Source organism: Cannabis sativa, chromosome 7, assembly GCF_029168945.1.
Source record: "Cannabis sativa cultivar Pink pepper isolate KNU-18-1 chromosome 7, ASM2916894v1, whole genome shotgun sequence".
In the NCBI taxonomy this organism is placed as follows: domain Eukaryota; kingdom Viridiplantae; phylum Streptophyta; class Magnoliopsida; order Rosales; family Cannabaceae; genus Cannabis; species Cannabis sativa.
In genome coordinates this window covers 20818381-20831188 of record NC_083607.1, presented here as the reverse complement: position 1 = coordinate 20831188, position 12808 = coordinate 20818381, and the positions used below count along the sequence as shown (strand labels likewise).

Sequence of the window (12808 nt, the reverse complement as noted above, 5' to 3'; positions counted from 1 at the left end):
TGTCATTTGGGACCTATAGAGCAGGTCTGGAAAGTTTGGGATCAATTGGGTTCGAATTGGTCAAGATATGGGAATTTTTGGTTGTCGCTCGCGAGGAACCGGAATTCGGTTGAGCATCCGGAATTCGGATGGGGGTTCGTATTTTTCAGAACCGGAATTCCGGTTGGGCAACCGGACTTCCGGATGGGGGATTTTTCAGAACCCTAGTTTTCCTCGTTTTTGGGTTTTTAGGGGTATTGCCATGCTTTTTATCGATAGGGAAACTTTTAGTTTCAAGTTTTAGTCCCCGGGAAGTGATTTAGCGGGTCACTTATAGCGTTGTGATTTTTATGGTTTAGGAGCCAGTAATCCGCCGTTCAGCTTCGGGCCCAAAGTTGACCGCACACACCCGAAATCTAATCCGGTAAGATTAGTATAACAGTATGCATATGTAGTTTACATGTTTAGCGTGCATGTAGGAAGCCTGTTAGATTACATTAGATATGTATTTAGGCTTCGAACCACCCAACCCCGTCACGTCGGTACAGCCGGAGTATGACCAAGAATGAGTATGACCGGCTCGACCGATCAGCCGACACCGGTTGGTGGTTCGGCTATTGACCTATCCCGTCGGTACAGCCGGAGTATGACCAAGGCGGAGTATGACCGGCTCGACCGATCAGGAGGATACTTGTCAATAGTACCGTCCCCCGAACGTTCAAAACTCGCACCATGTTGGACATGGCAAGAGTGCTCGCACCATGTTGGACATGGCAGTAGCGGGACTCAGTATCGTGTTGGACACGGCAGTCAGTTTTATGTATGATATTAGTATGCTTTTCTTACTGAGTCTGTCGACTCACAGTTTACGTTGCATGTGTAGGTAAAGGCAAGGCAGTTGCTGATGGACCGTGAGCGAGCTTATGGGATTGTACATGTCGGGGCGGTTAGGCCTGGAGCGTACGATCCTCGGGACAGCACGGCTGAGATTTTGTAACTGTCGTTAGACGACTTTATTTTGATGTAAAAGTTGAACAGTAAAAACGTTTGTAAATATTTTTATAAATCGGGATCCCGAGACTTTTTGGTAAAATGGTTTATAAGTTTAATGAAAAAGCAAAATTTTAATTAATCACGTTTTTCCATAAACCTCGTTGATTAGCAACGAGCTGCACAGTACGTTTAAAAATCACGTAATACGCCTAAGATAGTTAGGGTGTTACAGTAAGATTTTCTTAACTTTACATGTGTTTATTTTATCGTTTTAGAAAGTTCATATTTAGGGTGTTAAACAACATACTTGTGAGTAGATCTAAGATCCTGGTAAAATAATTTCCAACAGATCTATCCTTCCAATTCCTGTTAATTTTCTTTACTAAAGCCAAACAATCTGAATGAATGGAATGCAAGGGAAATTTAACAATGTCACACCATTGTAGGGCTTGAAGAAGAGCATGAGCCTTAGCCAGAATTGGAGAAAGTGCACCTGTTTTAGAGGAACAAAAACCAGCTACAATCTGACCCCTACAATCTTGAACAACAGCACCAAATCCCATCTTTGAATTCATTTTCGAAATCGCTGCATCAGTATGAAGGGCATACATTCCAGAGGCTGGTGAAGAAAGAGACTGCCGAACTGATGGAGGAGAAACATGACCTGCAATGTTAGAAAGCTCTTGACATCTCGAGTATTCCTGTAAATAATCAAGCACATAATTTTCCACATCTTCAGCAGGAGAATCCTTAGAATTAAACAAAGAATGATTCCGCCTGTTCCAAATAGCCCAAAGAATACCAAAACATAAACACATTTGCTCCTCAGTCAAATGTTCAAAACCAGCAAGAAAGAAGTCTTTACTATCCTGGAACTTATGATTGCTGCAAAAGTGGGATAGGCTGGAATTCCTCCAAATTTTGCTTGCTCTAGAACACCCTAGGAGAGCATGAGTGACAGAGTCAACTTCATGCAAAAAAATTGAACAATTTGGAGAGGGCAGGATTTTCCTATAAACAGATTTAAAGAAGTAGGGAGGACATGATGAAAAGCTCTCCAGAGGAAATGCTTAATTTTGGGAGGGACTTGAAGATTCCAAACTGTTTTCCACCACTTTGGAAGAAAATCTAGATTAGAAGTGGAAGGTGCCGAAGTAGTGAGGGAAGCTCGAGCAGTGGCTAGGTGATAGGCCGAATTGACTGTTAAATTACCCGAGGAATGGCTGCTCCAAATAAGAGAATCTTCTTGAGATGGATCAATTGGGATGGTAAGTATGGTATTCACAATGTCATCAGAAAAATAGCTATTAAGCTTATTGAGATCCCAACATCCAAACTCATTTATGAAAAAAGATACTGTGGTCTCAGGAGGTTGGATATTGTTTTAAATCGAATTGTTTTGAAACCAGGAATCCAATAATGATGAAGGGTTGAAACAGAATTACCATTTCTGATTTTCTAAATGAGCCCCTGAGAAAGAAGGTCCCTACCCCATAAAATACTACTCCAAGAGTAAGAAGGAGTGTGACCCTTAGTAGCTGAAAGAAATCATTGTGCTTAAAATATTTTGCCTTTAAGAGTCTAGAAACAAGGGAATTAGGATTCGTAAAGATACGCCAAGCTTGTTTAGCAAGAAGGGCTTGATTATGAAAAACAAAGTTTCGAAAACCTAAAGCCCCATGAAACTTAGACACACAAAGGGAATTCCAACTTTTCCAATGAATCTTGGCCTTATTACCAGTTGACCCCCAACAGAAGTGAGCAATGAGTTTGTCGAGGTCATGACAAATGGAAACAGGGATTCAGAAACAAGAGATAGCATACGAAGGAATTGCTTGGATAACCGCTTTAATAAGAGTCTCCTTTCCAGCCTTAGAGAAAAATTTATTATTCTAAACCTGAAGCTTAGCACTTGCCTCTGAAGAAGATAATGAAAGGAAGATTTCTTTGATCGACCAAAGCATTGAGGAAAACTCGGAATGCATTAAGGCTTGATACATATGCAGTTTGGAGAATGTAGTTTTCTCTACTTTTCTCTGAAACTATTTTGTTCTTTATTAACAGTTACTTCAAAAAAAAAAAAAATATATGGGTAGACAACTTCTTCCGATAACAGGACCAAGATCTCACAGGTAGAGAAGAGAGATCGCATGCTCGCTAGAAGGCTCCAAAAAGAGAAAAGCAAATTGACCATGTGACAATTTCTGGATTACAAGTTTTCAGTTTTTTTTTTAAAATAAACGGAATAACTGATATTAAAAGTGTAGTTTTATTATATTATTGTGTATAATAAGTGGACATTTGAGTTTATATCTATTATTACTCTCTTGAAAAAAAAATCATTATTATCTTGAATGGTAGGGGGAAAACGTAAGCTAGAGGAACAAGGCGAATTTCGGTTTATAATTTTTTTTTTTTTTTTAAAAAAAAAGGTTCTTTTATGGATGAAATTATTTTTGTCCACTGTTTTGTTATAAGAGCAAAATGTTTAAAAATTTTCTTATAACATAAGAGAGTTTGTGTTGCGATATTCGGACTCCAAATTATGTACGATGGAAATTACGACAACGGGTCGAACAAGCTAATATATAGATAGAAGCTGTTTCGTCCATATTTGGAAACCCCTTCACAATCATAAGTTTTGAAATTTTATTCTTATCTACATACGCTAAAACTTTAAACTATATACACATACATTTTTTTGTTTTATTTTTTAAATTCTACACTTAAATTAATCAATATCTGAAAACTTATGGGGTAAGCTTCCTTGTTGCGTGGCTTCTTCAAGAAGCTCACCTATAATGTCGGCTGGTGCCCAAAAATAATTTATTTAGAAAAAGAGGGCTGCTGGTCTGTGTGTGTTCAGAGTCGTTTTTCTTTTTTTTTTTTTTTTAAAAAAAAATGATGGCCGTTACATCAATATTCGTGCAATTAAATATCATAGCTCATATAATTTAGGAAATTTATTATATTTCTTTTTTAAATTTACAATTTAAGTTATTTTAGTAGTTTTTATGTGAGTTGCTATGTGAATTTCGATTACGATTTAAATTGTTCTGTTAATTATTATAAGAGTTTCTATGTAAAATTTCGTAAAATTATAAAAAAAAACTGTTTTAAAGTGTACAAATAAAAAATCCCTATTATTTATTATAATAATTTTTAGGAATTAATTAATTGTAAATTGACACATTTAGATAGTATTAGACACTAAAATCAGCCCAACTCCAATGAGTATTGCCTATATAGTTGTAAAAAAAAAAATGATGTGTCATATTTAGAATTTGAAAATTTATACCGGGAATAGGTAATTGCGGGGACCCGCTCCTAATAGGCTGGAGATTCTTTATCTTGGTAGTTAATTCGGTGGTGGCAGGGAACAATTTCAATACTCGAAACGAGAATAGGGCAGGGGCGGAAATAATACTATCCGCATTACTTCTGACCCCAATATAAATATACATATATATATGTATAGTTTCTTTTTTATTCTTAACGTATACATAGTATATATATATATATCATTGACAATAAAAATTATTTTCATTATCATCCATAATCTAAATGATATATCATATGTTTAAATCATGAAAATTTAATGACGATAATGAACTGATGATCATTGTGAATTACAAGTGTAAAGATATTTTTTTTTCTTAATTTTTAGTTTCATCTTTGTTTACTTTAATTTTTAATTGTTGGAAGATTTAAGAAGTATGAGACTATGATACTATACTGGGTTATGTTTTTTTTATATATTTTTTTTCAAACTTTGAGAAAGATTTATTTATTATCTTTTATTATTGGATTATATTAATTTTTTTTTCAACTTTGAGGTAGATTTGTCTTTTATCTTCTATATGGATTATGAACGTATAATAAATATTTATAAAAATATAGATTTAATTTAAATTATTTTTTTAATTATTTTAAATTATTTAAGGTGACATTTGGTAGCATTTTTGTTTTTAAATTTTTAAATAAAAAAATAAAAGTAAAACTTTGTTTTTGATAAATTAAAATGTGTTCTATAACTACTTTTATTTTTCAATTTTAAAAATAAAAAAAAAAGTGTGTTCTGTAAATTTTATTTTTACTTTTATTTGTTAATTTTATTTAATTCGGGTCCGAGACTGGGTCTGAGATCGAGATCGGGGGCGGGTCCAAGTCTGGGAGCAGGTCCAAGTTCAGTTTCCAAGTATAAGTTGGGGTCAGAGTCCAAAATTTGATTAGAAAAATCTGTTTTAAAAAAAATTTGAAAGTCAATTTTTTTTTTTTTAAAAAAATTTAGATTCTTAATTAAAAAATTGAAAAGTAAAAACAGTTTTATAGAAAATGATTTTGAAAAAATTTTCACTTTTCTAATTTTAAAAATAAAAAACTGATTATAAAAATAAGGGAATCATCTTATATGCTATTTTTAACTTTTCTTTTCTAAATTTTCGTTGCGATTTAAGGTTGCTCCGTTAGTTGCTATAAGAATTTATGCGTGAAAATTTGTAAAAATACAAAAAAAAAAAAAAAAAAACTGTTTTAAAGTGTAAAAATAAAAACTCCCTAAAAAATAATACTAAACACACTCTAAGATTTTTTTTTTTTATTTTACTTTAATGGATATGTGATGGCTTCTCCATAAGCGATGAGTATTCTTTTACCCTGAATGTACTGGTTATTAGATGGGGATGGAACAGATAGAGGCATAAATATGTAGCGGGAATGAGGATAAAAATTACATTCCAATACATTAATCGTTTAATTTCTATTTCTAGTCATATTGTATTAATTAGGAAAAAAAAATAAAAAAGATAATAAAAATATGAAAATTTTATTTACACCTCAAAAATTTTAAAGGCACTCTATTTTAATAATATAGATTTAATATAAAATTTATATCTTTAATTGTACTAATTTTTTTGAATTTTTTTCTTCCAATTCATATTATTAAAAAATATACCTATCAAATAAAATTAAATTATATTTTAAATATTATGACAAAAAATTAAAATAAAAATTTTTACGAAATTTTCTTAGAAAAAAATAAAAAAATATATACATGAATTAGAAAATATTATAAAAATGAAATCAAAATAAGTATTGAAATTAACATTAAATAATGCGAGGAAAAAATTTTAAAAAAAATATGAAGAGTAATTTTTAAAAATTATTTAAGTTTATATTTTTTTTAATAATAGAGTTATTTATAATTTTATGGGTGCAAATAAAAATCTCCTAAAAAAAATCAAGAATAGACACAATTATCACTTTATTTTTTTTGATAAGAAAAAATTTTAATTAGCAAATAAAATAAAAATATATTATTATGTGGGACTAATTGGCAACTATTTTAGTTGCCACCTGTTTATGCTCTAGCAATTGCCAACCTGTGACCAATAAAAGTCGTTTTGGTTTGGCGAAAATCCACGTGTCACTTAAGACTTGCAGGTGACGAAATCTATTGTAGCTACACATAACTTTTCCTCAGTGGTTATACATGTGGTGTGTCTTCTTAATTTGTAGTTTATTCTTTATCAATTAATGTATAAAGTGTGTTTTTTTCTTAATTTATTGTATTTCTATACTATTGTGTATTTTATAAATTTTAGACAATAATAGTGTGTTACATATTTCATAGTGTACGCATTGTTTTCTTTTATCCACAAATGTAATAAAGAATGTTTTACAAAGTAATTTATTGGTAGCATTTTTATTTTTTAAATTTTTAATCAAAAAATAAAAGTAAATTTTTTTCTGTAACCATTTTTATTTTTTAATTTTAAAAATAAAAAATAAAAGTGTGTTCTATGATGATCATTTTCGTTTTTATTTTTTAATTTTATTTAAATCGAGTCTAGGTGCACGATCGAATTCAAATTCGGGTCAGAGGTCGGATACCGTGGGGAGGGATTTTTGGGTTCGGGTTTGGTCAGAGCTTAAAATATTGATTAAGAAAAAAAAACTGTTTTAAATAAATATTGAAATTGACCTTTTTTGTTTTTAAAATTTTAATTCTCAATTAAAAAATTAAAAAGTAAAAACAATTTTATAGAACATATTTTTAAAAAATATTTTTTTTTATTTTTCTAATTTTAAAAATAAAAAATTAATTTAACAAATATTATCAAACACCTCTAATATATCTTCTTATGGAAATAATTATGAATTTTATTTACCCGCATGGTCGACATACCCATAATATAGATGATAATATATAATGAGCAATTAAATCTTTTGACTCTGGACTCTGTTAAAACAGCACCATTTAACGTGCTTGGCAATATCTGGGCTCTCTAATATGATCAGCAATTAGTTTTTACACTGACTTAAAAGAGATAGTGACAAAGAAACAGCATGGTGGATTCTTAGCTTGCTTCACATTAGAGAATTCTACGTTAAGAAACGGATTAATGGGAATGTAAAGTTTGGTGCGTTTTTAATTACACTCGTCTTATATACATATAGTTTATATATATACAATATATTCTGCATATAATTAGATATTTAATTATACAAATATTTCTATATTTGTGTTATATTCCTTTTGCTGTGGTTCGTAGGAATATCTCTTTGAATTCTTACAGTTACTTTGAGCACACTCTAGGTTGACACTGCAGCTACAGCTCAACCCAACTAACATTGCCCTCTTTCAAAAAAAAAAAAAAAAAAACAAAAAAAAAACCCAACAAAAAAAAAGGTAAAACGTCCTGAAGAATCAGGTTGCCCTGTCTCCACTCTTAGCTACTCTTTTTTTTTTTTTTATTTTTTTTTTATGGAACACTTACAAGTATATACTATTGATTGTTTTAAACATAAATATTGTATTATTTTTATTTTTATTTTTCTGAAGGAAAGATATATTGTATTATTAACATCTCGTTTTATATTTTAAAAACTCCCACTAATTAAGCATATTATGTATTTTTAATTTTATTTTTCTTCTTCTTATACGCATGTATATACTAACTAATTGTGTCCAAAATTCTTTAAAGACTTCATTAAAATATATATATGAATGTACAACGAAGACTACATTATTTTACTACAGTAAAGGCGTATAAATACAAAAGCATAAATAAACTTGACGTCCAAGCAACCTTTTCTATTAGTAGACATTTTATTCTTCTCTCCCTTTTCTAATTTAGATTTATTATCTTCTCTCTCTCTCTCTCTTTACCTAAGGTCTAGCTTGGGAGAACTGATCTCTCACGTACTATTATGAACTAGGAAAATCAGTGAAAATTAAAGTGTGGAAGAATTAAATTCCTTCCTTCTCTTATAACATCAATAAGAGAATTAGGACTAGGGCCAAGACTCGTCGAGATAAACGTGCCCAAAAAGTGACTTAGCTAGCTAGATTCCGTTGTTATCTCTCTTAAAAATTTGGGTATTTTTTTCGTCTAACAGTATTAGTAGTGTGGATAAATCTTAATATTATTTGAGAGAGAGAGAGAGAGAGAGAAAGAGAGAGAGATTGCTTGTGGATTTTGGGGAAGTGGAGGACCTAGAAGAAAAATTCAAGCTAATTGGGGATGAAACTCAAAGCAAATTAAGAAGAAGTGAGATCATGACATGGTGCAACGATCAATCAGAAGACGTGAGACCCAATATTCATATAATCACGGCGCCAACTTCTAATAACGATGCTTCTACAACTAATAATATTAATAATACTACTTCGCTTGTGACTAATACCAAATCCATTGTTGCTCCTGACCAATCAAGGAGTACTACTATAACATGCCCATCTTGTGGACACCATATAGAATTCCAAGACCAGGTAATTATTTTAGTTTTAACTTAATTATATAAATATAAATATCTCTCTTTTTGTTGTTTCCTAGATGTTAATTAGGTTGTGTGTATAAATTAATTAATTTGTTGATTATTTATCTATATTTATTTTGTGAATAATATTTGAGTAATACATAAACACATCTACCAAATTAATTGTGTTAATTTTATTAATAAATATTTCTCAAAAAAAAAAAAAATTAAAAGCAGGCGGGAATTCATGATTTACCGGGACTACCAGCGGGTGTGAAGTTTGATCCTACGGATCAAGAAATACTTGAGCATTTAGAGGCAAAAGTACACTCAGATATTTCGGGTAAGCTTCATCCCCTCATTGATGAATTCATACCAACACTTGAAGGAGAAAATGGGATTTGCTACACTCACCCAGAAAAGCTTCCAGGTAATTATATATTAATTAAATAACTAATGTTTTAATTCTCCAATTAAACGCTATGTAAGTTTATTTTTTATATGACTTTATAAATTTGTGGAGCCAGCAGAATAATAAGGATATATAAATTGTTTTTTCTCTTTATAGAACTTCATTGATCTTATTATGAGAACTATATAAACCTAAATCAAGTAGAGTAGACAATATTAGTTAGTGTCAAATTTAGTTTAATGTGTTTGTACAATATATACACAAACAATTTCTAATAATTTTATTGCCATTGCTAAATTTCTTAATTTGTAGAAATTTAGAAGAGTGCAACATCTTTTGAGCACCTATATACATATAATATCAAAGGGATTCTTGTTTTTACACTATTGTTTTGCATATAATCTCTTCAACTTAAACAAGTTTCAAATTATATTTTGTATAAATATATATATATGTAAATTTGTGAGAAAAAAATTGTAACACTCAGTTTTTTTATATTGAAATATATAATAATAAATTGTACATGAATTAACTCTATTTTTTTTTTCTGTGGCAACATCTCTTAATTTCACTTTTATTTACAAATTTATAAGATGCTATAAAAAAAAATAAGAGAGTTAAGTGTATAAAATCCTAATAATATGTGGAATTACTTTATATATATTATTTTTTTACTTTTTTTTTTAAATTTGTGGTTTGAGTTGAGCTGGTGGTTCCTCCGGTAATTTTTATATGAGTTACTATGTGAATTTTTATTACGATTTAAGTTGGTTCGTCAATTTTTATATGTGGGTTATTATATATGTAGATTTCTATAAAAATATAAAAAATATTGTTTTGAAATGTAAAATTGAAAAAACCCCTAATAATAATAATAATAATAATAATAATAATAATAATAATAATAATAATCCTTAAAATTGGATAGTGATTTATATTGATTAAGTATATTAATATGGATCTTTGGAGTTACGTCTCTCTAATTGTTGGTGTGAAATTACAAGAAACATAAAAACTAATACGTACAAAATCCATTATTTATGCGTGTATTGGGGTGTGACTATACTTAATTGTGTTATTGCGTAGAAACGGATAATTTATGGATGTATTAGTACTCTTTCTCTTTTTTAGTATATAATAACAAATAAAACATCTGCTTCATCCTAGTTTTTCTTCTCTTTCTTTCACCCTCAAATAACTCCAAATTAAAACCTATCATTTTCTTCAGGTTTAATTTCTTAACGTACACAAATTAAGCATTATATATTTATTTTATGCATATTATATTTATACGCTATTATTAATTAGCTTGAGATCCCCTTTGCATGCGCATTTAAATACATATATGCATGAATCTTAAATTAACAAGATGTTTCACATTAAGGCATACAATAACTTTTATTTTACTGACTGGAATAATGCAGAATATTAATTTCAGAAAATATAATATTTATATATATACATATGTATACAGTTTGTTTATTGATAATACTTTATATTCTATTTTAATGTTTGTTTAAAATGTTTATACACATAGTGAGATTTTTGTATGTTACACGGGAAGTATGTGAAATATATATAATATATATCTGACCGCGCGTTCATGCCTATTGTAATTAAACACTTGAGAAATGTGACTTAGCTACTAAGTTTACTTAACCGCCTTTAAAACTTTTGTATTGTATTGAGAGAGATATATAATACATTTCAGTTTCTTCGCACATTTATATCAATATATCTATAAAATGTACAATTGAGTGTTGTGTTTGTTTTATTTTGATATTTGGATCAGGAGTAAGTAAAGATGGGCAAATTCGTCACTTCTTTCACAGACCTTCAAAGGCTTACACGACTGGCACAAGAAAACGTAGGAAGGTTAACACAGACGAGGATGGAAGCGAAACGAGATGGCATAAAACAGGTAAAACAAGGCCTGTATTCATTGGCGGAGGAGTGAAGGGTTTTAAAAAGATCTTAGTTCTATACACCAACTACGGTAGGCAAAGGAAGCCTGAGAAAACTAACTGGGTTATGCACCAATACCATTTGGGCAATAATGAAGAAGAAAAAGATGGGGAGTTAGTTGCCTCTAAAGTTTTCTACCAAACACAGCCTAGACAATGTGGCTCATCATCATCATCCTCCATCATCATCAAAGACCCATCAATAATATTTGATAGAGGTAGTCCTGGATTCGATGATGACCATAATCATTATCATCATCTAGCAAAGAAGGCGGCACTTCATCAAGTTGAGTACAATTATAGTATTCCCAATAATAATAATAATCCTTTCCTTAATTATAATGATCAAGGGTCCCATAATAGAGAGAGCCCACCACAGCTAATCCCCAATTTGGTTGTCCAAGGTGATGGGTCTTCGTTTATTCATCGATTAACCACAGATGCAAGCAAAGGAAAGCTGTCTTGAATAAAATAAAATAATACACATATATATAGTAGCTTTATTTGGTAGGGTATATATATAACCATGATAGTGACTTTTCTGGTTGTTGGGGTATATATATTGTTGTTGTGTAACAGTCCATCGAATAAATTATGGTCATTATAAGATATTAGATGTTTCTGATAGGGAAAAGAAGAGTGGATGATTGATCGAAATGAAGAATGTGATGAATTAATGGCTTCGAAAGGTAGATGGGCTTAAAGAAGACTTGGCCGTACGACATTGTTACTACAATTGTGTTATTGATTTTTATGATGAGTAGGTGCTGCATGATATTGATAATATAGGGGTATACACGTGACTTTATATTGGTGTACAGATAAGTGGTTCGTTTTTGAATAACATTCACAAGTTGATCCATAATATTATAATTAGTAGTGTTATACTTTGGATTAAGTAATCCATATACATTAATTATATATATAAACTACGATATTTTTTTTTTGAGAGAATTAGGATATTTTTTTTTGAGAGGATTAGGATATTTTTGATTGCGGGTATATTTAGTTTTTTAGTTTTTATTTTTTAATGTGTATTTTTAGTTATATAATTTTGTGTTATTTAATTAATAATATTATTTTAAATTAAAAATATTTAATTAAAGTGTTATTTATAAAAAAGAAAACAGAATAGTATTTTTTTAAAAAAAAAAAATTATGTAAAGTTTTAAACAAATTAAAATTTCTGAAATGTTAGTAGATGTATGAAAATAATAATATTAAAATTTAATAAATTAAAGAAAATTACTTATAAATTTTTTAATTTTTTCTTAAGAAAAATGTTTAAATACTCAAAAATTTGAGGGAAACAACTATATATCAACTACAAGAAAAATAGGCTTCAATGAAAATAAATTTGGTCATTGAAATTGAAAGATATCTTTTTTGTTAATGGTGACTATTAATGGCGACATGTCATCACTAAAAAAATGTTAGTGATGATTTGTCATTGAAAGTAAGTATCAATGATGACAAACAAAGTCGTCACTGGAAATAAACACCAGTCACAATATTGTCGTCACTGATAATGTTAAATTTCTTATTTATTTTTAATTCTGACTTTACAAAAATAACTACTTTTTGTGACAATTTTTTCGTCACAATATCAATTTTTTGTGACCTTTAGTCACAACAAAAAGTTACTACATAGTATTCGAATATTAGTTGTCATTGATTTAGTTTTATAGTCACAACAAGT

At 29.7% G+C, this 12808-nt stretch overlaps 1 protein-coding gene across 2 annotated transcripts; it reads left to right on the top strand.

Moving 5' to 3' along the window:
* The first annotated feature begins 7983 nt into the window (after positions 1 to 7983).
* LOC115697894 (NAC domain-containing protein 73) lies at positions 7984 to 11971 on the top strand. Of its 2 annotated transcripts, none has more exons than XM_030625063.2 (3): positions 7984 to 8746; positions 8968 to 9163; positions 10938 to 11971. In XM_030625063.2, exons 1-3 carry the CDS (start codon positions 8534 to 8536, stop codon positions 11573 to 11575), a joined length of 1047 nt encoding a protein of 348 aa, XP_030480923.1. In that variant the 5' UTR covers positions 7984 to 8533; the 3' UTR covers positions 11576 to 11971. The 2 variants fall into 2 exon arrangements, with proteins under 2 accessions (XP_030480923.1, XP_030480924.1); XM_030625064.2 differs by having other exon boundaries at positions 8000 to 8746; positions 8971 to 9163.
* The last annotated feature ends 837 nt before the right edge of the window (positions 11972 to 12808 follow it).